This window comes from Haemorhous mexicanus, chromosome 34 (genome assembly GCF_027477595.1).
Source record: "Haemorhous mexicanus isolate bHaeMex1 chromosome 34, bHaeMex1.pri, whole genome shotgun sequence".
NCBI lineage: Eukaryota > Metazoa > Chordata > Aves > Passeriformes > Fringillidae > Haemorhous > Haemorhous mexicanus.
The window spans coordinates 1,138,707-1,166,465 of record NC_082374.1 but is presented as its reverse complement, the minus strand read 5'-3'; the positions used below and the strand labels follow the sequence as shown (position 1 = coordinate 1,166,465).

General features: G+C 63.3%; 4 protein-coding genes across 4 annotated transcripts in view; 3 read left to right on the top strand and 1 right to left on the bottom strand.

Annotated features, from left to right (window-relative positions):
• Nucleotides 1–940: 940 nt before the first annotated feature.
• Nucleotides 941–3,003, top strand: LOC132340986 (neuroblast differentiation-associated protein AHNAK-like). Its single transcript, XM_059872249.1, has 2 exons — nt 941–1,052; nt 2,449–3,003. Exons 1-2 carry the CDS (start codon nt 960–962, stop codon nt 2,785–2,787), a joined length of 432 nt encoding a protein of 143 aa, XP_059728232.1. The 5' UTR covers nt 941–959; the 3' UTR covers nt 2,788–3,003.
• A 371-nt stretch (nt 3,004–3,374) lies between these two features.
• Nucleotides 3,375–11,958, top strand: LOC132340881 (rho GTPase-activating protein SYDE1-like). Its single transcript, XM_059872047.1, has 6 exons — nt 3,375–3,512; nt 5,818–6,555; nt 8,264–8,544; nt 10,519–10,645; nt 11,259–11,314; nt 11,881–11,958. The coding sequence occupies exons 2-6, from the start codon at nt 5,910–5,912 to the stop codon at nt 11,956–11,958; spliced, it is 1,188 nt and encodes a 395-aa protein (XP_059728030.1). The 5' UTR covers nt 3,375–3,512; nt 5,818–5,909.
• A 432-nt stretch (nt 11,959–12,390) lies between these two features.
• LOC132340880 (proline-rich proteoglycan 2-like) lies at nt 12,391–15,948 on the top strand. Its single transcript, XM_059872046.1, has 4 exons — nt 12,391–12,411; nt 13,478–13,730; nt 14,588–15,241; nt 15,821–15,948. The coding sequence occupies exons 2-4, from the start codon at nt 13,541–13,543 to the stop codon at nt 15,946–15,948; spliced, it is 972 nt and encodes a 323-aa protein (XP_059728029.1). The 5' UTR covers nt 12,391–12,411; nt 13,478–13,540.
• Nucleotides 15,949–17,862: 1,914 nt separating this feature from the next.
• Nucleotides 17,863–27,759, bottom strand: part of ILVBL (ilvB acetolactate synthase like) — a 44,876-nt gene continuing 34,979 nt past the window's right edge. Inside the window, exons 12-16 of the mRNA XM_059872188.1 lie at nt 27,328–27,497; nt 26,201–26,271; nt 24,824–24,895; nt 21,093–21,198; nt 17,863–18,175 (exon numbers count right to left, since the gene is read on the bottom strand). Coding sequence (XP_059728171.1) covers nt 17,943–18,175; nt 21,093–21,198; nt 24,824–24,895; nt 26,201–26,271; nt 27,328–27,497 — 652 coding nt within the window. The 3' untranslated portion in view covers nt 17,863–17,942. The remainder of the gene's footprint in view (nt 18,176–21,092; nt 21,199–24,823; nt 24,896–26,200; nt 26,272–27,327; nt 27,498–27,759) is intronic.

The following is a 27,759-nucleotide window of genomic DNA, read 5'->3' as shown; positions in this document are numbered from 1 at the left end:
CAGTCCAGGAGTTCCTACCCCCGATCCAGATGTGAACCCCCCCTCCCCCTCCAATTCCAGCTGTTCCCCCCCATTCCAGCTGTTCCGGACTCCTCCCGGACCCATTCCAGGAGTTCCTACCCCCGATCCAGATGTGAACCCCCCTCCCCACCCCCCAATTCCAGCTGTTCCCCCCGTTCCAGCTGTTCCGGTCTCCTCCCGGACCCATTGCAGGAGTTCCTACCCCCAATCCAGATGTGAACCCACCCCCCCCTCCCCCCCCCCCCCAATTCCAGCTGTTCCCCCCGTTCCGGACTCCTCCTGGACCCGTTCCCGATGTCCCCACCCCCATTCCAGATGTGACACCTCCCCATTCCTGCGCTCGAGACCCCCCCCCCCCCAATCCAGCTGTTCCCCCCTCCCCCTTCCAGCTGTTCCGCCCATCCCGGGCTCCAGCCGGAGCCGTTCCAGCCCTCGAGACCCCAATTCCAGCTGTTCCCCCCCCCCGTTCCAGCTGTTCCGGCCTCCGCCTGGACCCCCTCCAGATGTCCCACCCCCATTCCAGCTGTGAGCCCCCAATTCCGGGGTCTACACCCCCCATCCAGCTGTTTCCCCCCTCCCTTCCAGCTGTTCCGGACTCCTCCTGGACCCATTCCAGATGTTTCCCCCCCCATTCTAGCGGTTCCTATCCCAAATCCAGATGTGACCCCCCCCCCACCCCCCTTCCGGGGGTTCCAGCCCCCCATTCCAGCCTGTTTTCCGCCGTTCCAGCTGTTCCGCCCCCCGTTCCAGCTGTTTCCCCTCCCCCTCCCGGCCGTTTCCGCCATTCCCGGGACGGCGCCGCCGCTCCGGGGCCCTCCCAGCCCCGCCCGCCTCCTCCTGGGGGGGTCCCGGGGGGTCCCGGGGGTCCCGAGGGCTCTTGGGGGGTCCCGGGGGTCCCGGAAGGGGGGGAGGGGTCTCTTTTTGGGGGGGGAGGGGCGATGGCGGAGCCGCTGCTGCGCCGGACCTGGAGGCGCCTGAGGCGAGGGAGCGGAGCGGGGCCCGAGCGGAGCCGGAGGAGAGCCCGAGGGGAGGTGAGAGAGAGACCCCCGCCCCAAATGGGGAGAGAGAGAGAGACCCCCGCCCCAAATGGGGAGAGAGAGAGAGAGACCCCCACCAAATGGGGAGAGAGAGAGAGAGAGAGACCCCCACCCAAATGGGGAGAGAGAGAGAGAGAGAGACCCCCACCCAAATGGGGAGAGAGACCCCTACCCAAATGGGGAGAGAGAGAGAGAGAGACCCCCACCCAAATGGGGAGAGAGACCCCCACCCCAAATGGGGAGAGAGAGAGAGAGACCCCCACCCAAATGGGGAGAGAGACCCCCCCAAATGGGGACAGAGAGAGAGAGAGACCCCCACCCAAATGGGGACAGAGAGAGAGAGAGACCCCACCCAAATGGGGACAGAGAGAGAGAGAGACCCCCACCCAAAACGGGGAGAGAGACCCCCCCCAAATGGGGAGAGAGAGAGAGAGAGAGAGACCCCCCCAAAACGGGGAGAGAGAGAGAGACCCCCACCCAAAACGGGGAGAGAGACCCCCCCAAATGGGGAGAGAGAGAGAGAGAGAGACCCCCACCCAAATGGGGAGAGAGACCCCCCCCCAAAATGGGGTCAGAGAGAGACCCCCCACCAAAATGGGGAGAGAGACCCCCCCAAATGGGGAGAGACCCCCCCCAAAATGGGGACAGAGAGACCCCCCCAAAATGGGGACAGAGAGACCCCCCCCAAATGGGGAGAGAGACCCCCCCCCAAATGGGGAGAGACCCCCCCCAAAATGGGGACAGAGAGACCCCCACCCAAATGGGGACAGAGAGAGAGACCCCCACCCAAATGGGGACAGAGAGACCCCCACCCAAATGGGGACAGAGAGAGAGACCCCCACCCAAAACGGGGAGAGAGACCCCCGCCAAAAATGGGACCCCCACCCAAAAACGGGAGCCTCGGGAAAGGGAAACAAGCCTGGGGTGGGACCCCGACCCAAAAAAGGGAGCCTCGGCAAAGGGAAGCGACCCCGGACCCCCGCCCTCAAAAAGGGAACCCCCCTGGGAAGGGACCCCGGGGATGGAAAGCCTCCGGGATGGGACCCCCGACCCAAAACAGGGAAACCCCCCGGGAGCCCTCCCTCAAAAAGGGAACCCCCCCGGATGGGACCCCCGACCCAAACCAGGGAAACACCCCCGGGCGGGACCCCCACCCCAAAAGGGACCCCTGACCCCCCCAAAGGGGGACACCCCCAAAAGGAGGGACCCCCACCCCAAAAGGGTCCCAAACCCCCCAAAGGGGGACAGCCCCAAAAGGAGGGACCCCCCCCAAAAAAGGGTCCCCAAACCCCCAGAGAGGGTCCAGGTCCGGTCAGAGCCCCCCGGGCACTTTTGGGGTCACTCTTGGGGTCCCCTTGGGGCCGTTTTTGGGGGCATTTCTGGTTTTCAGGGGGATCCGTCCAGAGCGGCTCCAGGGAGCCCCAAAATCGCCTCGAGGAACCCCAAAATCGCTTCGGAGAGCCCCAAAATCATCGTGGGGAGCCCCAAAATCGCCTTGAGGAGCCCCAAAATCGCCTTGAGGAACCCCAAAATCGCCTTGAGGAACCCCAAAATCATCGTGGGGAGCCCCAAAATCGCTCTAGGGATCCCCGAAATCGCTTTGGAGAGCCTCGAAATCACCACGAGGAGCCCCAAAATCGCTGTGAAGAGCCCCAAAATCGTCATGGGAACCCCAAAATCGTCATGGGGAACCCCAAAATCGCTTTGGAGAGCACCCAAACTGCCGTGAGGAGCCTCAAAACCACCACGGGGCACCCCAAAACCGCCGCAAAGAGCCCCAAAATCACCACGGGGAGCCCCAAAATCGCTTTGGAGAGCCCCAAAACCGCCGCAAAGAGCCCCAAAATCACCGCAAAGAGCCCCAAAATCGCTTTGGAGAGCCCCAAAATCACCACGGGGAGCCCCAAAACCACCGCAAAGAGCCCCAAAATCGCTTTGTGAAGCCCCAAAAACCGCCGCAAAGAGCCCCAAAATCACCACGGGGAGCCCCAAAATCGCTTTGGAGAGCCCCAAAACCGCCGCAAAGAGCCCCAAAATCGCCACGGGAGCCCCAAAGTCTCTCTGGGACCCCCAGAATCGCGGCCGGGACCCCCCCGAGGAAGAGGCCGAGGCCGGCCGGGGGGGGCTCCCCGGTTCTGGGGGGTCCCGGGAGAGCCCCCGGGCCCGGCGCGTACCTGCAGAGCCTGGAGAGCAGCAGCCGGCGCTGGCTGCTGGCGGCCGCGGCCACAGGCGACACCGCGGCCACCAGGGCCACCCGCAGGGCCACCGGCGGCGACAGGGACACGGCCCGAGGGGACATTTGGTACAACCCCATCCCCGAGGATGAGGATGATGAAGGGACCAGAGGGGAGGTGACAGCGCGCCGGGCCTTGGGGACAGCGGAGGGACGAGCGCAGCAGGAGGAGGAGGAGGAGGAGGAGGAGGAGGAAGGGGACAGGCGGGGACAGGCCGGAGGTGAGTGAGGGGACATCGCGGCGGTGTCACCTCCCCCTGGTGACATCGCCAGCCTGGGGGATGGGGGGCACAGGAATTGTCCCCAGTGTCCCCAGTGTTCCCTGAAGCCCAAAGTTCCTGTCCCCAGTGTCCCCAATGTCCCCTGCACTCCACAGGCCCTGGTCCCTGTCCCCAGTGTCCCCAGTGTCCCCTGCACCCCACAGGCCCTGGTCCCTGTCCCCAGTGTCCCCAGTGTCCTCATCCCAAATGTGCCCAATGTCCTGAATTGTCCCCTGTCCCCAGAATTCCTGTCCCCAGTGTCCCCAGTATGTTCTACACCCCAGTGTCCCCAGTGTCCCCAGTGTCCCCAGTGTCCCCAGTGTCCCCAGTGTCCCCTCCCCTCCACAGACCCCAGCCCTGACAGTCCCTGTCCCCCCTGTCCCCCTTGTCCCTAACGTCCCTTGAACTCCACACTCCTTGTCCCCAGTGTCCCCTGTCCCAGTGTCCTCTGTCCCCAGTGTCCCAATGTCCTCCATGACCCAGACCTGACAGTCCCCAGTGTCCCCTGTCCCCAGTGTCCCCAATGTCCCCAGTGTCCCCTGTCCCCAGTGTCCCCAGTGTCCCCACGGACCCCAGACCTGACAGTCTCTGTCCCCATGTCCCCAATGTCCCCTGAACCCCACAGGCGCTGTCCCCAGTGTCCCCAAGTCCCATCCCCAGTGTCCCCAATGTCCCATCCCCAGTGTCCTCAGTGTCCCCTGTCCCCAGTGTCCCCAATGTCCCTGTCCAAAATGTACCCTTAACCCCAGAGTTCCTGTCCCCAATGTCCCCAGCGTCCCCTGAACTCCACAGGCCCTGTCCCCTGTCCCCAATGTCCCCAATGTCCCTGAAGTCCCCTGTCCCCAATGTCCCCAGTGTCCCCAATGTCCCCAACGTCCCAATGTCCCCAGTGTCCCCAATGTCCCCAGTGTCCCCAGTGTCCCCAATGTCCCCAGTGTCCCCATTGTCCCCAATGTCCCCAATGTCCCCAATGTCCCCAGTGTCCCCAGTGTCCCCAATGTCCCCAATGTCCCCAACGTCCCAATGTCCCCAATGTCCCCAATGTCCCCAATGTCCCCTGAACCCCACAGGCCCTGTCCCTGTCATGTCCCCCGTGTCCCCTGACTGCACAGTTCACATCCCCTCTCCCTTCCCATCTCCCCATCCCCCTCCCCACCATTCCCAGTACCCCCATCCCCCTCCCCACCATTCCCAGTACCCCCATCCCCCTCCCCACCATTCCCAGTACCCCCATCCCCCTCCCCACCATTCCCAGTGCTCCCAAACCCCCTCCCCACCATTCCCAGTGCCCCCCAGCCCCCTCCCCACCATTCCCAGTACCCCCCAGCCCCCTCCCCACCATTCCCAGTGCCCCCCAGCCCCCTCCCCACCATTCCCAGTGCCCCCCAGCCCCCTCCCCACCATTCCCAGTACCCCCAGCCCCCTCCCCACCATTCCCAGTGCCCCCAGCCCCCTCCCCACAATTCCCATCTCCCCCAGCCCCCTCCCCACCATTCCCAGTGCCCCCCAGCCCCCTCCCCACCATTCCCAGTGCCCCCAGCCCCCTCCCCACCATTCCCAGTGCTCCCAGCCCCCTCCCCACCATTCCCAGTACCCCCATCCCCCTCCCCACCATTCCCAGTGCCCCCCCCAGCCCCCTCCCCACCATTCCCAGTACCCCCAGCCCCCTCCCCACCATTCCCAGTACCCCCATCCCCCTCCCCACCATTCCCATCTCCCCCATCCCCCTCCCCAGCATTCCCAGTACCCCCATCCCCCTCCCCACCATTCCCAGTGCCCCCAGCCCCCTCCCCACCATTCCCAGTACCCCCATCCCCCTCCCCACCATTCCCAGTGCCCCCCCAGCCCCCTCCCCACCATTCCCAGTGCCCCCAAACCCCCTCCCCACCATTCCCATCTCCCCCAGCCCCCTCCCCACCATTCCCAGTGACCCCCCAGCCCCCTCCCCACCATTCCCAGTGCCCCCAGCCCCCTCCCCACCATTCCCAGTGCCCCCCAGCCCCCTCCCCACCATTCCCAGTGCCCCCCAAACCCCCTCCCCACCATTCCCAGTGCCCCCCAGCCCCCTCCCCACCATTCCCAGTGCCCCCCAGCCCCCTCCCCACCATTCCCAGTGCCCCCAGCCCCCTCCCCACCATTCCCAGTGCCCCCCAGCCCCCTCCCCACCATTCCCAGTGCTCCCAGGACCCCTCTCCCATCCCCCCATCCCCCTCCCCAGCCCTCCCAGCCCCCCCAAACCCCCCTAACCCCATCCCCCCCCCCCCAGGGAAGCCTCCGGACCCCCCCTCTCCCCCCTGCAAGAGCCGCCCCCTCCCCAAACTCCGCGCCCCCGGCCCCGTGCGCCGCCTCTCGCTGAAGATGAAACTCCCGGAGCTGCGGCGGAGGCTGAGCCTGAGGAGGGGTCTCCACAGCCCGGTGGGCCCCGCGGAGCCCCCCGAGACCCCCGAACCCCGCAACGTCCTGAGCCGCTACCACCTGGACAGCAGCGTGGCCTGGCCGCCGAGCAGCGCAGCGACCGCGGCGCGCTCCGCCCGCTCCGGCCACCGCAGCGACGGCGACTCCCCGGAGCTCCGCGCCGGCCCCGGGCGGCGACCGGGCGGTCCCGGGGGTCCCGGGGGTCCCGGAGGTCCCGGCGGTCCAGGCGGTCCCGGCGGTCCTGGGGGTCCCGGCGATCCCGAGGGTTTGGATTTGGGGTCGTTCCGCCCTTACGGAGACCCCCCCTCGGAGTGTCCGGCGGTGTCCGGCCTGCTCGGGGTGCAGCTGCGGGGGCTGCGGCCGGCGTGGCCGGAGCGGGTCCGCTGCGTGCTGCAGGTGGACGGGGAGAGCCGCGCCCGCACGGCGCTGCTGCCCGCGGCCGCCGCCTTCGTGCGCCTCGAGCACCGCTTCAGGCTGGAGCTGGAGCGGGCGCGGCGGCTCCGCGTGGCCGTGATGGGCCGGGACGGGAGCGCCGGGCGGGACCGGCTGCTGGGGCACGGAGCCGTGGGGCTGGCCGAGCTGCTCCGGGGTAATTTGGGGGGATTTGGGGGGGTTTGGGGGGGTTTGGGGGGCTCGGGAGTTTGGGGGGTCCGGCTGCTGGGTCACAGAGCCGTGGGGCTGGCCGAGCTGCTCCGGGGTAATTTGGGGGGGTTTGGGGGGGTTCGAGGGGTTTGGGGGGCTCGGGGGTTTGGGGGGCTCGGGGGTTTGGGGGGGTTCGGCTGCTGGGGCACGGAGCCGTGGGGCTGGCCGAGCTGCTCCGGGGTAATTTGGGGGGGTTTGGGGGGGTTTGGGGGGCTCGGGGGTTTGGGGGGTCCGGCTGCTGGGGCATGGAGCCGTGGGGCTGGCCGAGCTGCTCCGGGGTAATTTGAGGGAATTTGGGGGGTTTGGGAGGGTTTGGGGGGCTCGGGGGTTTGGGGGGTCCGGCTGCTGGGCCACGGCGCCGTGGGGCTGGCCGAGCTGCTCCGGGGTAATCGGGGAATTTTGGGGGGAGGTTCGAGAGGTTTGGGGGTGGTTTGGGGGGTTTGGGGGGTTCGGCTGCTGGGCCGTGGGGCTGGCCGAGCTGCTCCGGGGTAATTTGGGGGAATTTGGGGGGGTTCGAGAGGTTTGGGGGTGGTTTGGGGGGCTTGGGGGGATTGAAAGATTTGGGGGTTTGGGGGGTTCGGCTGCTGGGCCACAGAGCCGTGGGGCTGGCCGAGCTGCTCCGGGGGATTTTGGGGTTTTTTGGGGGAGTTTTTTGGGGTCTGGGGTTTTGAGGGGCTCAGCTGGTTCCCACCCTTGGGTGTCCTGGTGTGACCCTGGCAGTGTCCCAGTGTCCCTGTCCCCATGGCTGTCCTGGTGTCTCCGTGACGCCGTGGCTGTCCCTGTGACCCCGGGAATGACCCCTGACCCCTGGTGTCCCTGTGGCTGTCCTGGTGTCCCTGTGACCCCATGGCTGTCCTGGTGACCCCAGGGCTGTCCCCCTGTCCCCACGGCTGTCCTGCTGACCCCTGACCCTAAGGATGACCCCTGACCCCTGGTGTCCTGCTGTCCCTGTGACCTCGGGGATGCCCTGGTGTCCCTGTGACTCCATGGCTGTCCTGGTGACCCCGAGGATGACCCCTGTCCCCAGGATGTCCCTGTGACCCCGAGGATGACCCCTGACCCCTGGCTGTCCCTTTGTCCCCAAGGCTGTCCCTCTGTCCCCATGGCTGTCCCGGTGTCCCCCTGCCTGTCCCTCTGTCCCCCTGCCTGTCCCTCTGTCCCCATGGCTGTCCCTCTGTTCCCAAGGCTGTCCCTCTGTCCCCAAGGCTGTCCCGGTGTTCCCCTGGCTGTCCCTCTGTCCCCAAGGCTGTCCCTCTGTCCCCATGGCTGTCCCGGTGTCCCCCTGCCTGTCCCTCTGTCCCCAAGGCTGTCCCTCTGTCCCCATGGCTGTCCCGGTGTCCCCCTGCCTGTCCCTCTGTCCCCAAGGCTGTCCCTCTGTCCCCATGGCTGTCCCTCTGTCCCCAAGGCTGTCCTGGTGTCCCCCTGGCTGTCCCGGTGTCCCCCTGGCTGTCCCTCTGTCCCCATGGCTGTCCTGGTGTCCCCAAGGCTGTCCTTCTGTCCCCAGGGCTGTCCCGGTGTCCCCATGGCTGTCCCTCTGTCCCCAAGGCTGTCCCTCTGTCCCCATGGCTGTCCCTCTGTCCCCAGGGCTGTCCCTCTGTCCCCAGGGCTGTCCCTGTGTCCCCAGCGCTGACCCTGACCCCCCTGTGTCCCCGCAGGTGGCCGCACTCAGGCCCTGGCGCTGCAGCTCCACCCCCGGGGTGTCCTGTACTCGCAGCTGACCCTGCTGCAGCCTCCGGCCACTCCGGCCGCTCCGGCCACTCCGTCCGCTGTGTCCCCTGTGTCCCCTGTGTCCCCAGTGTCCCCAGTGTCCCCTCCGGCCGCCCCCCGGGTGTTCGGGGTGCCGCTGGGGGCGCTGCTGGCGCGGGAGGGGCGCCCCGGGCGGGCCCCGCTGATCGTCAGCAGGAGCCTGCGGGAGATCGAGCGGCGCGGGCTGGCCGTGAGTGACCCAGGGACCACCGGGAGTGACCATAGGGACCACAGGGACCACAGGGACCGGAGTGACCACCGGGAGTGACCGGAGGGACCACAGGGACCAGAGGGACCACAGGGAGTGACCAGAAGGACCAAGAGGGACCGGAGTGACCAGAGTGACCACAGGGAGTGACCAACAGGGACCGGAGGGACCAGAGTGACCACAGGGACCGGAGGGACCAGAGTGACCAGAGGGACCACAGGGACCAGAGTGACCACAGGGACCAGAGTGACCACAGGGACCGGAGGGACCACCGGGAGTGACCGGAGGGACCACAGGGACCGGAGTGACCACCGGGAGTGACCAGAGGGACCACAGGGACCGGAGTGACCACCGGGAGTGACCAGAGGGACCACAGGGACCGGAGGGACCAACAGGGGCCCAGAGTGACCAGAGTGACCACCGGGAGTGACCACAGGGACCGTCAGGACCGTCGGGAGTGACCAGAGGGATCAGAGGGACCACAGGGACCGGAGGGATCAGAGGGACCACCAGGAGTGACCGGAGTGACCACCGGGAGTGACAGGAGTGACTGCAGGAGTGACCACAGTGAGCAGAGGGACCAGAGTGACCAACAGGGGCCCAGAGTGACCACCGGGAGTGACCAGAGTGACCACCAGGGACAGGGACTGACCAGAGTGACCAACAGGGACCGGGAGTGACCACTGGGACTGGGGGTGACCAGGGGTGACCGCAGTGACCACCAGTGACCGAGAGTGACCACTGGGGACTGGGTCACGGTGACCATGGGTGACTGCGAGTGACCAGAGTGACCAGGAGTGACCACCAGGGACCAGCAGTGACCACCAGGGATTGGGGGTGACCACCAGTGACCAGGAGCGACCACCAGGGATTGGGGGTGACCACCAGGGATTGGGGGTGACCATGGGTGACTGCGAGTGACCAGAGTGACCAGGAGTGACCACCAGGGACCACCAGGGATTGGGGGTGACCACCAGTGACCGGGAGTGACCACCAGGGATTGGGGGTGACCAGGGGTCGCCGGGAGGGACCAGGAGTGACCAGCAGTGACCAATGGGGATTGGGGGTGACCAGGAGGGACCAGGGGTGACCAGGGCTCACCATGAGTGACCAGGAGTGACCAGCAGGGACCACCAGTTTTGGGGTGACCACCAGGGACCAGGAGGGGCCAGAAGTGACCACCAGTGACCAGTGATGACCACTAGGGACTGGGAGTAACCACCAGTGACCAGGAGTGACCACCAGGAACTGGGGGTGATCACCAGTGACCAGGAGTGACCACCAGTGACCAGGAGTGACCAGGGGTGACCGGGAGGGACCACAAGGGACCGGGAGGGACCATGAGTGACTGCGAGTGACCACCAGGGATTGGGGGTGACCACCAGCGACTAGGAGTGACCACTAGTGAAGGGGAGGGACTGGGAGTGACCAGGGCTGGGGAGTGACCAGGGAGTGACCACCAGTGACCAGGAGTGACCAGGGGTCACTGTGAGGGACCGGGAGTGACCAGGGGTGACCAGGAGTGGCTGAGAGTGACCAGGAGTGACCAGGGGTCACTGTGAGGGACCGGGAGTGACCAGGGGTGACCAGGAGTGGCTGAGAGTGACCAGGAGTGACCACCAGTGACCAGGAGTGATCCTGAATGACTGAGAGTGACCAGGAGTGACCAGGAGTGACCAGGAGTGACCAGGGCTGGGGTGTGACCAGTGGCCAGGGAGTGACCAGGACTGGGGGTGACCAGAGTGACCAGTGGCCGGAGAGTGACCGGTGGTCACCCGCAGGTGGTGGGGCTGTACCGGCCAGGGGGTGACCAGGACTGGGGGGTGACCAGAGTGACCAGTGGCCGGAGTGACCGGTGGTCACCCGCAGGTGGTGGGGCTGTACCGGCCAGGGGGTGACCAGGACTGGGGGTGACCAGAGTGACCGGTGGCCAGAGTGACCGGTGGTCACCCGCAGGTGGTGGGGCTGTACCGGCTCTGCGGCTCGGCCGCGGCCAAGAAGGAGCTGAGGGACGCCTTCGAGAGGGACAGCGCGGGGGTGACGCTGTCCGAGCAGCTCTGGCCGGACATCAACGTGGTCACAGGTGAGGGACACCTGGGGACACCTGGGGGACACCTGGGGGACATCCAGGGTGGGAATTTGGGGGATTTTTGGGGGATTTTGGGGTCTCCAAGGGAGGGGACAGCGGGGGTGATGGTGTCCGAGGGGCTCTGGCCGGACATCAGCGTGGTCACAGGTGAGGGGACACCTTGGGGACACCTTGGGGACACCTTGGAGATGGGATCCCAGCCCCACAATGGGATCCCAAGCCTAAAAAAGGGGGATTCCAGAATAATGGGATCCCAGCCCCAAAATGGGATCCTGGTCCCACAAATGGGATCCTGGCCCTAAAATTGGGATCCCAGCCCCAAAATGGGATCCTGGTCCCACAAATGGGATCCCAGCCCTAAAATAGGATCCTGGTCCCACAAATGGGATCCCAGCCCTAAAATGGGATCCTGGTCCCACAAATGGGATCCCAGCCCCAAAATGGGATCCCAACCCCAAAATGGGATCCCAGCCCTAAAACTGGGATCCCAACCCCAAAATGGGATCCCAGCCCCAAAATGGGATCCTGGTCCCACCAAAGGGATCCTGGTCCCACCAATGCGATCCCAGCCCTGTAGAATCCCCTAAAGGATCCCATACTGTTCCAGGGGTGCTGAAGGATTTCCTGCGGGAGCTGCCCACCCCTATAGGATCCCCAATCCCTGTAGGATCCCCAATCCCTGTAGGATCCCCAATCCCATACTGTTCCAGGGGTGCTGAAGGATTTCCTGCGGGAGCTGCCCACCCCTGTAGGATCCCCAATCCCTGTAAGATCCCCAATCCCTGTAGGATCCCCAATCCCTGTAGGATTCCCAATCCCGTTGATCCAGGGGTGCTGAAGGATTTCCTGCGGGAGCTGCCCACCCCTATAGGATCTCCAATCCCTGTAGGATCCCCAATCCCATATTGTTCCAGGAGTTCTGAAGGATTTCCTGCGGGAGCTGCCCACCCCTGTAGGATCCCCAATCCCTGTAGGATCCCCAATCCCATACTGTTCCAGGGGTTCTGAAGGATTTCCTGCGGGAGCTGCCCACCCCTGTAGGATCCCCAATCCCTGTAGGATTCCCAATCCCATTGTTCCAGGGGTGCTGAAGGATTTCCTGCGGGAGCTGCCCACCCCTGTAGGATCCCCCTGATCCCCTGTAGGATCCCCAATCCCTGTAGGATCCCCTATAGGATCCCCAATCCCTATAGGATCCCCAATCCCTGTAGGATCCCCAATCCCTGTAGGATTCCCAATCCCATATTGTTCCAGGGGTGCTGAAGGATTTCCTGCGGGAGCTGCCCACCCCTGTAGGATCCCCCTGATCCCCTGTAGGATCCCCAATCCCTGTAGGATCCCCAATCCCTGTAGGATCCCCAATCCCTGTAGGATCCCCAATCCCTGTAGGATCCCCAATCCCAAACTGTTCCAGGGGTTCTGAAGGATTTCCTGCGGGAGCTGCCCACCCCGCTGGTGCCGCCCCGGCTGCAGCGCTCGGTGCTCGAGGCCGTGGCCCGGAGACCCCCCCGGGACCCCCCCGGGGACCCCACGGAGCTGCTGGAATGTCTGGGAGCCCCGGAGAGGGTGGGAACGGGAACGGGAACGGGATTTTGGGATTGGGGGTGGGAATGGGATTGGGGAATGGGAATGGGAATGGGGGTGGGAACGGGAACGGGAATGGGATTGGGGGTGGGAATGGGATTGGGGAATGGGAATGGGGGTGGGAATGGGAACGGGAATGGGATTCGTGACTGGAATGTCTGGGAGCCCCGGAGAGGGTGGGAACGGGAACGGGAATGGGATTGTGGGATTGGGGGTGGGAATGGGAACGGGAACGGGATTGGGGGTGGGAATGGGAACCGGAACGGGAACGGGATCAGGAATGGGATCGGGGGATGGGAATGGGGTTGGGGGTGGGAATGGGAACAGGAACGGGATTGGGGGTGGGAATGGGAATGGAGGTGGGAATGGGAACAGGAATGGGATTGGGGGGTGGGAATGGGAATGGGAATGGGATTCGGGATTGGAATGTCTGGGACCCCTGGAGAGGGTGGGAACGGGAACGGGAATGGGAATGGGATTGGGGGGTGGGAATGGGAATGGGAATGGGATTGGGGGGTGGGAATGGGAACGGGAACAGGATTGGGGGTGGGAATGGGAATGGGGGTGGGAATGGGAATGGGATTGGGGGGAATGGGAATGGGAACAGGAACAGGAAAGGGGGATGGGAATGGGAATGGGAACGGGAATGGGAACGGGGGATGGGAATGGGATTGGGGGGTGGGAATGGGAACGGGAACGGGAACGGGAATGGGGGATGGGAATGGGAACGGGAACAGGATTGGGGGTGGGAATGGGAATGGGATTGGGGGGTGGGAATGGGAACGGGAACGGGAATGGGGGTGGGGATGGGATTCGGAATGGGAATAGGAACTGGGAATGGAAATGGGGTGGGAATATGGGAATGGGAATGTGGGAATGGGAATGCGATTGGGATTGTGCGGTGGGAATGGGATCAGGATTGGGATTGGGTGGGAATGGGATTGGGATTGTGGGGTTGGGAGTGGGATTGGGGGTTGGGACTGGGATTGGGATTGCGGGGTTGGGAATGGGAATGGGATTGGGATTGGGAATGGGAAATGGGAATGGGATTGGGATTGGGAATGGGATTTGGGAATGGGTTTGGGAATGGGAATGGGGATGGGAAATGGACCTGGAATTGGGGAAAAAAAGAGGAAAAATTTGGACTAGAGCTTGGAACACAGAGCGGGAAAGGGGACAGGGCTGCCCAGGTGCCAGCCCAGGTGCCAGCCCAGGTGCCCCCACCTGTGCTGTGTCCCCAAGGCCACCCTGGGCCGGCTGCTGTCCCACCTGAGCCTGGTGGCCGCCCTGCGGCGATGGAACCGCATGGACAGCCGGAACCTGGCCGTGTGCTTCGGGCCCGTGCTGCTGCCCCCGCACACCTGCGCAGGTGAGGCCACGCCCACCGCCAGGCCACGCCCACCGGGCCGCCCGGGGGATGGAGAGGAGGAGGGCGGAGCTGTGGATTTCAAGAGGCACCTGGAGGTGCTGCATTACCTGCTGAGGGTGTGGCCAGGTGAGGGACACACCTGGGGGGGAGGGGACACACCTGGGGACGGGACACACCTGGGGGAGGGGACACACCTGGGGGAGGGGACACCTGGGGAGGAGACACGCGTGGGGGAGGGGACACACCTGGGAGGGAGGGGACACACCTGGGGGAGGGGACACACCTGGGGAGGGGACACACCTGGGGGAGGGGACACCTGGGGAGGAGACACGCGTGGGGGAGGGGACACACCTGGGGACGGGACACACCTGGGGGAGGGGACACACCTGGGGGAGGGGACACCTGGGGAGGAGACACGCGTGGGGGAGGGGACACACCTGGGAGGGAGGGGACACACCTGGGGGAGGGGACACACCTGGGGAGGGGACACACCTGGGGGAGGGGACACCTGGGGAGGAGACACGCGTGGGGGAGGGGACACACCTTGGGACGGGACACACCTGGGGGAGGGGACACACCTGGGGAGGGGACACACCTGGGGGAGGGGACACCTGGGGAGGAGACACGCGTGGGGGAGGGGACACACCTGGGGACGGGACACACCTGGGGGAGGGGACACACCTGGGGAGGGGACACACCTGGGGGAGGGGACACCTGGGGAGGAGACACGCGTGGGGGAGGGGACACACCTGGGAGGGAGGGGACACACCTGGGGGAGGGGACACACCTGGGGAGGGGACACACCTGGGGGAGGGGACACCTGGGGAGGAGACACGCGTGGGGGAGGGGACACACCTGGGGGGGAGGGAATACACCTGGGGAGGGGACACACCTGGGGGAGGGGACACACGTGGTGGGGGAGGGGACACCTGGGGAGGTGACAGGGATCCCCCACTGACCCCTGTCCCCTTCTGTCCCCGCAGTCCCCCCGCTCCCCGCATGGGCGCAGTCCCCCCGGGGTGACCCCCCGGTGGTGGCCCTTGGTGACAATCCCGTGGTGGCACCTAAGGACAGCCCTGTGGTGGTATCTGAGGACACCCCTGTAGTGGCACCTGGTGGGGACATTCCGGTGGTGGCACTTGGGGACATTCCGGTGGTGGCGCGGTCGCGACCGAGGGGTCCCGAGAGCCCCCCCGGCCATCGCTACGCGGGGGATTGGAGCGACAGCGACGGCGACAGCGACACCGAGGGGACAGCGGGGACAGAGGGGACAGAGGGGACAGCGGGGACAGCGGCCCTAAGTCCGCCCCAAAAAATGCCCCAAAACCAACCCCAAATCCCGCCCCAAACCTTGTCCCGGATCCTGCTCCAAAGCCCGTCCGGGAACCCACCCCAAATCCCGCCCCAAAACTTCTCCCGGATCCAACCCCAAACTCTGCCCCTAAACCTGTCCTGGACCCGACCCCAGATCCCGCCCCAAAATTCGCTGCAGACCCCGCCCCAAAGCCCGCCCAGGTCGCCGTCCCAAAGCTCGCCCCAAATCCTGCCCCAAGGCTGGACCCCACCCCAAAACCCGCCCCAAATCCTGCCCCAAGGCTGGACCCCACCCCAAAACCCGCCCCACATCCCGCCCCAAGGCTGGACCCCACCCCAAAACCCGCCCCACATCCCGCCCCAAGGCTGGACCCCACCCCAAAACCCGCCCCAAATCCTGCCCCAAGGCTGGACCCCGCCCCAAACCCCTCCCAGGACCCCGCCCCAAACCCCCTTGGGGGAGGATTTGGGGTCAAAGGCAGAATTGGGGTCAGGGACAGATCTGGGGTCAGGGGTGGATTTGGGGTCAGGGACAGATTTGGGGTCAGGGACAGATTTGATGCTTGATTTGGGGGCAGAGCCAGATTTGGAGTCACATTTGGGGTCAGGGACGGATTTGGGGTCACATTTGGGATCGGAGGTGGATTTGGGGTTGGATTTGGGATTGGGGCTGGACTTGGGGTCAGATTTGGGGTTGAGGTTGAATTTGGGGCTAGATTTGGGGTCACATTTGGGGTCAGGGTCAGGTTTGGGGGCGGGGTCAGATTTGGGGTCAGGGCCGGATTTGGGGTCGGGGCCAGATTTGGGGTCGGATTTGGGGTCGGGGTCAGGTTTGGGGTCAGGTTTGGGGTCGGGGTCAGGTTTGGGGTCAGATTTGGGGTTGGGGCCAGGTTTGGGGTCAGGTTTGGGGTCGGGGTCGGATTTGGGGTCGGATCTGGGGTCGGGGCCCCGGCTGACCCTGAAGGATTTCGATGCCCTGATCCTGGAGCTGGAGCGGGAACTGGGGACACGGCCGGACGTGGGGCTGTGACACCCAGGGGACACTGGGGACACCCAGGGGACATCGGGGACATCGAGGACACAGCCGGACGTGGGGCTGTGACACTGAGGGGACACCCAGGGGACACTGGGGACACCCAGGGGACATCGAGGGGACACGGCTGGACGTGGGGCTGTGACACTGGGGACACCCAGGGGACACTGGGGACACCCAGGGGACATCGGGGACATTGAGGACACAGCCGGATGTGGAGCTGTGACACTGAGGGGACACCAAGGACATCGGGGACATCGAGGGGACACGGCCAGATGTGGAGCTGTGACACTGAGGGGACATCGGGGACATCAAGGACATCGAGGGGACATGGCCGGATGTGGAGCTGTGACACTGAGGGGACACCAAGGACATCGGGGACATCGAGGGGACACGGCCGGATGTGGAGCTGTGACACTGAGGGGACATCGGGGACATCAAGGACATCGAGGGGACATGGCCGGATGTGGAGCTGTGACACTGAGGGGACATCGGGGACATCGAGGGGACACGGCCGGATGTGGAGCTGTGACACTGAGGGGACATCGGGGACATCGAGGGGACATCGAGGGGACAAGGCCGGATGTGGAGCTGTGACACTGAGGGGACACCAAGGACATTGGGGACATCAAGGGGACACGGCTGGATGTGGAGCTGTGACACTGAGGGGACATCAAGGACATCGAGGGGACACGGCCGGATGTGGAGCTGTGACACTGAGGGGACATCATGGGGACATCAAGGACATCGAGGGGACATGGCCAGATGTGGAGCTGTGACAATGAGGGGACATCGGGGACATCGAGGGGACATCGAGGATGTCAAGAGGACACGGCCAGACGTGGCCAGATGTGACACCGAGAGGACAATGGGGACATCGAGGGGACATCGAGGACATTGTGAGGACATCGGGGACATTGAAGACATTGGGGACATGGAGGGGACATGGAGGGGACACGGCCGGACGCGGGGCTGGGACACTCCCACCAAAAATCCCCCAAATCCCAAACGTCCCTGCAGCCCCTCCCCCGCCCAGGGCCACCAATGTCCCCTCACTGTCCCCTCGTTGTCCCCTCCATGTCACCTCGCTGTCACCTCCCCCCCCTTTTGTCACTGTCCCCAAACTGTCACTGCAATAAAGGACACGGCTCTTTATTCCCACGGGGGTGGCACTGCCCAAAGTGTCCCCAAGGGGGGGTGGCAGCACCCAAAGTGTCCCCAAGAGGGGGTGGCAGCACCCAAAGTGTCCCCAAGAGGGGGTGGCACTGCCCAAAGTGTCCCTTGAGGAGGTGACAGTCCCCACAGTGTCCCCTGCCACCCCTTGGGGCCAGTCTGGTGGCACTCGGTGACTCTTGATGGCCCTTGGGGACACTCGATGACACTCAAAGACCCTTGACGATGCTTGGTGGCATTTGGTGACCCTTGGTGACCCTCAGGGACACTCGGTGACCCTCGGGGACCCTTGGGGACACTCGCTGACTCTTGGGGACACCTGGGGACACTTGGGGACATTCAGTGACCCTTGCTGACCCTTGGGGACACCTGGGGACACTCGGTGACACTCAATGACACTCGGTGACCCTTGGGGACACTCAGTGACCCTTGATGACGCTTGGTGGCATTTGGTGACCCTTGGGGACATTTGGTGACCCTCAGGGACACTCGGTGACCCTTGGGGACACTCAAAAACACTTGGGGACACTTGGTAACCCTTGGGGACACTCAGTGACACTCGGTGACCCTTGGGGACACTCGGTGACCCTCAGGGACACTCGGTGACCCTTGGGGACCCTCAAAGACACTCGGTGACCCTTGGGGACACTTGGTGGCATTTGGTGACCCTTGGGGACCCTTGGTGACACTCGGTGACCCTTGGGGAGCCTCAATGACACTCGATGACACTCAGTGAGATTTGGTGACACTCGGTGACATTTGGTGACACTCGGTGACATTTGGTGACACTTGGTGACACTCGGTGACAGGGGTGTCCCTCAGACGGACACGGAGCCCTGCCGGAAGTCGCTGGGGCCCAGCAGGGCGTTGACGAGGACGGGGTGGCCGCGGTGACACTCGGCCTGCGCCGCCCTCAGCACGGCCACCAGCCTGTCCTCGATGTCCCCCGCGCTGTCCCCCGCGCTGTCCCCTCCGCTGTCCCCTCCGCTGTCCCCGGTGCTGTCCAGGACGAAGCCTCGGCCGCCCAGAGCCGCCGCCACCGCGTGGTAATCTGGGGACACGGGGGGTGGCACTGTCACCTGGGGGTGGCACTGTCACCGCTGGGGGTGGCACTGTCACCTGGGGGTGGCATTGTCACCTGGGGGTGGCATTGTCACCGCAGGGGGTGGCACTGTCACCTGGGGGTGGCATTGTCACCGCAGGGGGTGGCACTGTCACCAGAGATGGCAGGGGGACAGGGGATGGCATTGTCACTGCTAGAGGTGGCATTGTCACCAGGGGACAGGGAGGTGGTCACTCAGGGGTCACTCAGGGGTCAGGGGTCACTCCGGGGTCCCTCAGCGGTCACTCAGGGTCACTCAGGGGTCACTCGGGTCACTCAGGGGTCCCTCAGTGGTCACTCAGGGTCACTCAGGAGTCACTCAGCGGTCACTCAGGGGTCACTCAGGGGTCACTCAGGGGTCCCTCAGGGGTCCCTCAGGGGTCACTCAGGGGTCACTCAGGGGTCCCTCAGGGGTCACTCAGGGGTCACTCCGGGGTCCCTCAGGGGTCACTCAGTGGTCACTCAGGGGTCACTCAGGGGTCACTCAGGGGTCACTCAGGGGTCACTCGGTGGTCACTCGGTGGTCACTCAGAGGTCACTCAGGGGTCCCTCAGGGGTCACTCAGGGGTCCCTCAGGGGTCACTCAGGGGTCCCTCAGGGGTCCCTCAGGGGTCACTCAGGGGTCAGTGGTCACTCCGGGGTCACTCAGGGGTCACTCAGGGGTCACTCACTGGTCACTCAGGGTCACTCAGGGGTCACTCAGGGGTCACTCATGGGTCACTCAGGGGTCACTCAGGGTCACTCAGGGGTCACTCAGGGGTCACTCAGGGTCCCCCAGGGGTCACTCAGGGGTCACTCAGGGGTCACTCAGGGGTCACTCAGTGGTCACTCGGTGGTCCCTCAGGGGTCACTCAGGGGTCACTCAGGGGTCACTCAGTGGTCACTCGGTGGTCCCTCAGGGGTCACTCAGGGGTCACTCAGGGGTCCCTCAGGGGTCCCTCAGGGGTCACTCAGGGTCACTCAGGGGTCACTCAGTGGTCACTCAGGGGTCACTCAGGGTCCCTCAGGGGTCACTCAGGGTCACTCAGGGGTCACTCAGGGGTCACTCAGGGGTCACTCAGGGGTCACTCAGTGGTCACTCAGGGGTCACTCCGGGGTCACTCAGGGGTCACTCAGCGGTCACTCAGGGGTCACTCGGGTCACTCAGGGGTCACTCAGTGGTCACTCAGCGGTCACTCCGGGGTCACTCAGGGTCACTCAGGGGTCACTCAGGGGTCACTCGGTGGTCACTCGGTGGTCACTCAGAGGTCACTCAGGGGTCCCTCAGGGGTCACTCAGGGGTCCCTCAGGGGTCACTCAGGGGTCCCTCAGGGGTCCCTCAGGGGTCACTCAGGGGTCAGTGGTCACTCAGGGGTCACTCAGGGGTCACTCAGGGGTCACTCACTGGTCACTCAGGGTCACTCAGGGGTCACTCAGGGGTCACTCATGGGTCACTCAGGGGTCACTCAGGGTCACTCATGGGTCACTCAGCGGTCACTCATGGGGCTCTCAGGGTCACTCAGGGTCCCCCAGGGGTCACTCAGGGGTCACTCAGGGGTCACTCAGGGGTCACTCAGTGGTCACTCAGGGGTCACTCAGGGTCACTCAGGGGTCACTCAGTGGTCACTCAGGGGTCACTCAGGGGTCACTCAGGGTCACTCAGGGTCACTCAGGGGTCACTCAGTGGTCACTCAGGGGTCACTCAGGGGTCACTCGGTGGTCACTCAGAGGTCACTCAGGGGTCACTCAGGGGTCACTCCGGGGTCACTCAGGGGTCACTCAGCGGTCACTCAGGGGTCACTCAGGGTCACTCAGGGGTCACTCAGTGGTCACTCAGGGGTCACTCAGGGGTCACTCGGTGGTCACTCAGAGGTCACTCAGGGGTCCCTCAGGGGTCACTCAGGGGTCACTCAGGGGTCCCTCAGGGGTCCCTCAGGGGTCACTCAGGGGTCAGGGGTCACTCCGGGGTCCCTCAGCGGTCACTCAGGGGTCACTCAGGGTCACTCAGGGGTCACTCAGTGGTCAGGGGTCACTCAGGGGTCACTCAGGGGTCACTCCGGGGTCCCTCAGGGGTCACTCAGGGTTCCTCAGGGGTCACTCAGGGTCACTCAGGGGTCACTCAGGGGTCCCTCAGGGGTCACTCAGGGGTCCCTCAGGGGTCCCTCAGGGGTCACTCAGGGGTCACTCATGGGTCACTCAGCGGTCACTCATGGGGCTCTCAGGGTCACTCAGGGTCCCCCAGGGGTCACTCAGGGGTCACTCAGGGGTCACTCAGGGGTCACTCAGTGGTCACTCGGTGGTCCCTCAGGGGTCACTCAGGGGTCACTCAGGGGTCAGTGGTCACTCAGGGGTCACTCAGGGGTCACTCAGTGGTCACTCAGGGGTCACTCCGGGGTCACTCAGGGGTCACTCAGCGGTCACTCAGGGGTCACTCAGGGTCACTCAGGGGTCACTCAGTGGTCACTCAGGGGTCACTCAGGGGTCACTCAGGGGTCACTCGGTGGTCACTCAGGGGTCACTCAGAGGTCACTCAGGGGTCACTCAGGGGTCACTCAGGGGTCAGTGGTCACTCAGGGGTCACTCAGGGGTCACTCAGGGGTCACTCAGGGGTCCCTCAGGGGTCACTCAGGGGTCACTCAGGGGTCACTCAGAGGTCACTCAGGGGTCCCTCAGGGGTCACTCAGGGGTCCCTCAGGGGTCACTCAGGGGTCACTCAGGGTCACTCAGGGGTCACTCAGGGGTCACTCAGTGGTCACTCAAGGGTCACTCAGGGTCCCTCAGGGGTCACTCAGGGGTCACTCCGGAGTCACTCAGGGGTCACTCAGGGTCCCTCAGGGTCACTCAGGGGTCCCTCAGGGGTCACTCAGGGTCACTCCGGGTCACTCACCGCTGTAGGCCAGCCCGCAGCCCACGGCGCTGCCCAGCAGGGGGAGCTGCTCGCGGCTGATCTGGGTCCAGCCGGCGTCGTTCCCAACCAGGGCGATGACAGGGACCTGGGGACAGGGACAGAGTGACACAGGGTGACACAGGGACCTGGGGACACAGGGACAGAGTGACACAGGGACAGCAGGGGACAGAGACAACGACACAGGGACCTGGGGACACAGAGTGACACAGGGACCTGGGGACAGGGACAGAGTGACACAGGGACACAGGGACACAGGGACAGAGTGACACAGGGACACAGGGACACAGAGTGACACAGGGACCTGGGGACAGGGACAGAGTGACACAGAGTGACACAGGGACAGCAGGGGACAGAGACAGTGACACAGGGACCTGGGGACAGCAGGGACAGAGTGACACAGAGTGACACAGGGACCTGGGGACACAGGGACAGAGTGACACAGGGACACAGGGGACAGACAGAGTGACACAGGGACCTGGGGACACAGGGACACAGAGTGACACAGGGACACAGGGACACAGGGACAGAGTGACACAGGGACACAGAGTGACACAGGGACCTGGGGACAGCAGGGACAGAGAGAGTGACACAGAGTGACACAGGGACCTGGGGACACAGGGACAGAGTGACACAGAATGACACAGGGACACAGGGACAGGGACAGTGACACAGGGACCTGGGGACACAGGGACACAGAGTGACACAGAGTGACACAGGGTGACACAGGGGACAGACAAGAGTGACACAGAGTGACACAGAGTGACACAGGGACACAGGGACCTGGGGACAGCAGGGACAGACACAGTGACACAGGGACAGCAGGGGACAGACAGAGGGACACAGTGACACAGAGTGACACAGGGACCTGGGGACACAGGCACCTGGGGACAGACAGAGTGACACAGAGTGACACAGGGACACAGGGACCTGGGGACAGCAGGGACACAGTGACACAGGGATACAGGGACACAGTGACAGAGTGACACAGAGTGACACAGGGGACAGACAGAGTGACACAGAGTGACACAGAGTGACACAGTAACACAGGGACCTGGGGACAGCAGGGGACACAGGGACACAGGGACACAATGACACAGAGTGACACAGTGACACAGTGACACAGGGACACAGTGACACAGGGACACAGAGAGACAGAGTGACACAGTGACACAGGGACCTGGGGACAGGGACAGAGTGACACAGAGTGACACAGAGTGACACAGAGTGACACAGGGACAGAGTGACACAGCTGGGACACAGGGACAGGGACAGGACAGCACCAAGCACAGGTGACACTGACCGTGACAGTGACAGTGACAGCGACAGTGACACAGTGACGGTGACAATGACAGGTGACAGTGACAGTGACAGCGACAGTGACACAGTGATGGTGACAATGACAGGTGACAGTGACAATGACAGTGACAATGACAGGTGACAATGACGGTGACAGTGACAATGACAATGACAGTGACACGGTGACAATGACAATGACGGTGGCAATGACACAATGACACGGTGACAGTGACAATGACGGTGACACAGTGACACGGTGACAGTGACACAATGACAGTGATAGTGACAGTGACAGTAACAGGTGATAGTGACAATGACAGTGACAATGACAATGACACAGTGACACAGTGACAGTGACACAATGATCGTGACAGTGACAGTGACAGGTGATAGTGACAATGACAGTGACAATGACAATGACACAGTGACACGGTGACAGTGACAATGATGGTGACAATGACACAATGAGACAGTGACACGGTGACAGTGACAGTGACAGTGACACAGTGACACGGTGACATGGTGACAGTGACAATGACAGGTGACAGTGACAATGACAGTGACAATGACAATGACAGTGACACAGTGACAATGACAATGACACAGTGACACAATGACAATGACACAGTGACAGTGACAGTGACAATGACACAGTGACACAGTGACGGTGGCAGTGACCTTGTGGCACACGAAGGTGTCAAACTCCATCAATGACAGTGACAGTGACACAATGACATTGACACAATGACAATGACACAGTGACACGGTGACACAGTGACACAATGACACAGTGACAGTGACACAAGGACACAGTGACACAGTGACACAATGACACAGTGACAGTGACACAATGACACAGTGACAGTGACGGTGACAATGACACAATGACACAATGACAATGACACAGTGACAGTGACACAAGGACACAGTGACACAGTGACACAATGACGCAGTGACACGGTGACAGTGACAATGACACAATGACACAGTGACAATGACACAGTGACAGTGACACAAGGACACAGTGACACAGTGACACAATGACACAGTGACAGTGACACAAGGACACAGTGACACAGTGACACAATGACACAGTGACACAGTGACACAATGACGCAGTGACACGGTGACAGTGACACAGTGACACAATGACGCAGTGACACGGTGACAGTGACACAGTGACGGTGGCAGTGACCTTGTGGCGCACGAAGGTGTCGAACTCCATCAATGACAGTGACAATGACACGTGACAATGACACAGTGACAATGACACAATGACAGTGACAAAATGACACAGTGACACAGTGACACAGTGACATAATGACAATGACACAGTGACACAATGACACAATGACAATGACACAGTGACAGTGACACAATGACACAGTGACAGTGACGGTGACAATGACACAATGACACAATGACAATGACACAGTGACAGTGACACAAGGACACAGTGACACAGTGACACAATGACGCAGTGACACGGTGACAGTGACAATGACGGTGGCAGTGACCTTGTGGCGCACGAAGGTGTCGAACTCCATCAATGACAGTGACAATGACACGTGACAATGACACTGTGACAATGACACAATGACAATGACAAAATGACACAGTGACACAGTGACACAGTGACACAATGACACAGTGACACAGTGACACAATGACAGTGACACAATGACAATGACACAGTGACACAATGACACAGTGACACAATGACAATGACACAGTGACAATGACACAATGACAGTGACAATGACACAATGACACAGTGACAATGACACAATGACACAGTGACACAGTGACACAGTGACACAGTGACACAGTGACACAATGACACAATGACACAGTGACACAATGACAATGACACAGTGACAATGACACAATGACAGTGACAATGACACAGTGACAATGACACAATGACAATGACACAATGACACAATGACACAGTGACACAGTGACACAATGACACAATGACACAGTGACAATGACACAATGACAGGGACCTTGTGGCGCACGAAGGTGTCGAACTCCATCAATGACAGTGACACAATGACACAATGACAATGACACAATGACACAATGACACAGTGACAATGACACAATGACACAATGACACAGTGACACAGTGACAATGACACAGTGACAGTGACCTTGTGGCGCACGAAGGTGTCGAACTCCGTCAATGACAGTGACAGTGACACGTGACAATGACACTGTGACAATGACACAATGACAATGACAAAATGACACAGTGACACAGTGACACAGTGACACAGTGACACAATGACACAGTGACACAGTGACACAATGACAGTGACACAATGACAATGACACAGTGACAATGACACAATGACAGTGACAATGACACAGTGACACAGTGACACAGTGACAATGACGGTGGCAGTGACCTTGTGGCGCACGAAGGTGTCGAACTCCATCAGGCTGAAGCCCAGGGAGCCGTCCCCGAACAGGACCCACACCTGGAGTGGCACCCAGTGGCACCCAAGTGTCACCCAGTGGCACCCAGTGTCACCCAGTGTCACCAAGTGTCACCCAAGTGTCACCGAGTGGCACCCAGTGTCACCGAGTGTCACCCAGTGTCACCGAGTGTCACCGAGTGTCACCCAGTGGCACCCAGTGGCACCCAGTGTCACCGAGTGTCACCCAGTGGCACCCAAGGTCACAGAGTGTCACCCATGGGTGGCCCTGGGGACCCTCTGGCCGCCACCATGTCCCCAATGTCCCCTCAATGTCCCCATCCCCTCCACACCCCCCATCCCCCATGTCCCCAATGTCCCCATCAATGTCCCCATCAATGTCCCCATCCCCCTGATGTCCCCAGTGTCCCCGATGTCCCCCCATGTCCCCATCCCTTCAATGTCCCCTTGTCCCCCGATGTCCCCATCCCCCTGATGTCCCCAGTGGCCCCCAATGTCCCCACTGTCCCCAATGTCCCCTTGCTGTCCCCACTGTCCCCCCACCCTCCCATCCCCTCATCCCCCCGATGTCCCCCCATCCCCGCAGTGTCCCCATGTCCCCCCCGCTGTCCCCAATGTCCCTCGATGTCCCCAATGTCCCCCACCCCCGCAGTGTCCCCATGTCCCCCCAATGTCCCCAATGTCCCCATCCCCCCACCCCTGCAGTGTCCCCATGTCCCCCTGCTGTCCCCAATGTCCCCCCGATGTTCCCCCACCCCCCCATCCCCAATGTCCCCCCGATGTCCCCCCACCCCCGCAGTGTCCCCATGTCCCCCCAATGTCCCCAGTGTCCCCGATGTCCCCATCCCCTCAATGTCCCCAATGTCCCCATCCCCCAATGTCCCCATGTCCCCGCTGTCCCCAATGTCCCCTCAATGTCTCCCCACTGTCCCCACTGTCCGCAATGTCCCCCCACTGTCGCCAATGTCCCCAATGTCCCCTCGATGTCCCCCCACTCCCGCTGTCCCCATGTTCCCCCGCTGTCCCCAATGTCCCCCAATGTCCCCCCAATGTCCCCACTGTCCCCGCTGTCCCCACTGTCCCCGCTGTCCCCAATGTTCCCCCACTGTCCCCAATGTCCCCCCACTGTCCCCCCGATGTCCCCCCACTGTCCCCATGTCCCCCCGCTGTCCCCAATGTCCCCCCACTGTCCCCAATGTCCCCATGTCCCCCCGCTGTCCCCAATGTCCCCAATGTCCCCCCGCTGTCCCCAATGTCCCCCCGCTGTCCCCACTGTCCCCGCTGTCCCCAATGTCCCCCCGCTATCCCCGCTGTCCCCAATGTCCCCCCGCTGTCCCCAGGTGTCACCTCAGCCTCGGGCCGGCAGAGTTTGGCCCCGAGTGCGAATCCTCCGCCCACGCCCAGAGTGCCAAAGGGACCTGAGGGGACACAGGGGACATCAGTGCCACCACCGGGGACACAGGGGACAGTGGGGACATCAGTGCCACCACCGGGGACACAGGGGACAGTGGGGACATCAGTGCCAAATGGACCTGAGGGGACACAGGGGACAGTGGGGACATCAGTGCCGACACAGGGGACATCAGTGCCACCACCAGGGACACAGGGGACAGTGGGGACATCAGTGCCGACACAGGGGACACAGGGGACATCAGTGCCACCACCGGGGACACAGGGGACAGTGGGGACATCAGTGCCACCACCGGGGACAGCAGGGACACAGGGGGACACAGGAGACACAGGGGACATCAGCGCCAGAGGGACCTGAGGGGACACTGGGGACATTGGGGACATCAGTGCCACCACCAGGGACACAGGGGACACTGTCACTGCCACCAGGGCACAGCTGTGACAGGAGGGGACACCGAGGACATTGGGGACATCAGTGCCACCAGCAGGGACAGCGGGGACACCAGGGGACACAGGGGACATCAGTGCCACTGAACTGGGGACAGCAGGGACATGAAGGGACACAGGGGACATCAGTGCCACCACCGTGGACAGCGGGGACAGCAGGGGACATCAGTGCCACCACAACAGGGACAGCGGGGACACACAGGAACATGAGGGGACGTGAGGGGACATCAGTGCCACCAACCCAGGGACAGCACCAGGGACAGCTGGGTGTCCCCTGGGTGTCCCCACGGTGTCCAGCCACGTCCCCTCCCTGTCCCCAGGTGTTCCCTGGCGGGGGTGGCCATGTCCCCACCTGGTCTGGCTGTGTCCCCAGGTGTCCCCAATGTCCCCTCAGTGTCCCCAATGTCCCCAATGTCCCCTACCCGGGTCCAGCCAGCCCCGTGGCTGCCAGGGCCACACGCTGTACGCCACTGTCCCCAATGTCCCCTCAGTGTCCCCAGTGTCCCCAATGTCCCCAATGTCCCCTACCCGGGTCCAGCCAGCCCCGTGGCTGCCGGGGCCACACGCTGTACGCCGCTGTCCCCAATGTCCCCTCAGTGTCCCCAATGTCCCCATACCGGGGTCCAGCCAGCCCCGTGGCTGCCGGGGCCACACGCTGTACGCCGCTGTCCCCACGAAGTCGCCGCCGTCGGCCACCAGGAGGCTCTGGGGGGGCAGCAGCCGGTCCAGGGCCTGCAGCAGGGCCAGCGGGTTCAGGTGACACGGGGGGGACACCGCGGCCTTGGCCCTGCGGGGACAGAGGGGACAGGTGACACGGAGGGGACAGAGGGGACAGGTGACACGGGGGGGACACCACGGCCTTGGCCCTGCGGGGACAGAGGGGACAGGTGACACGGGGGGGACAGCGGGGACAGAGGGGACAGGTGACACAGAGGGGACACCGCGGCCTTGGCCCTGCGGGGACAGAGGGGACAGGTGACACGGGGGGGACACCAGGGCCAGTGGGTTCAGGTGACACGGGGGGGACACCGCGGCCTTGGCCCTGCGGG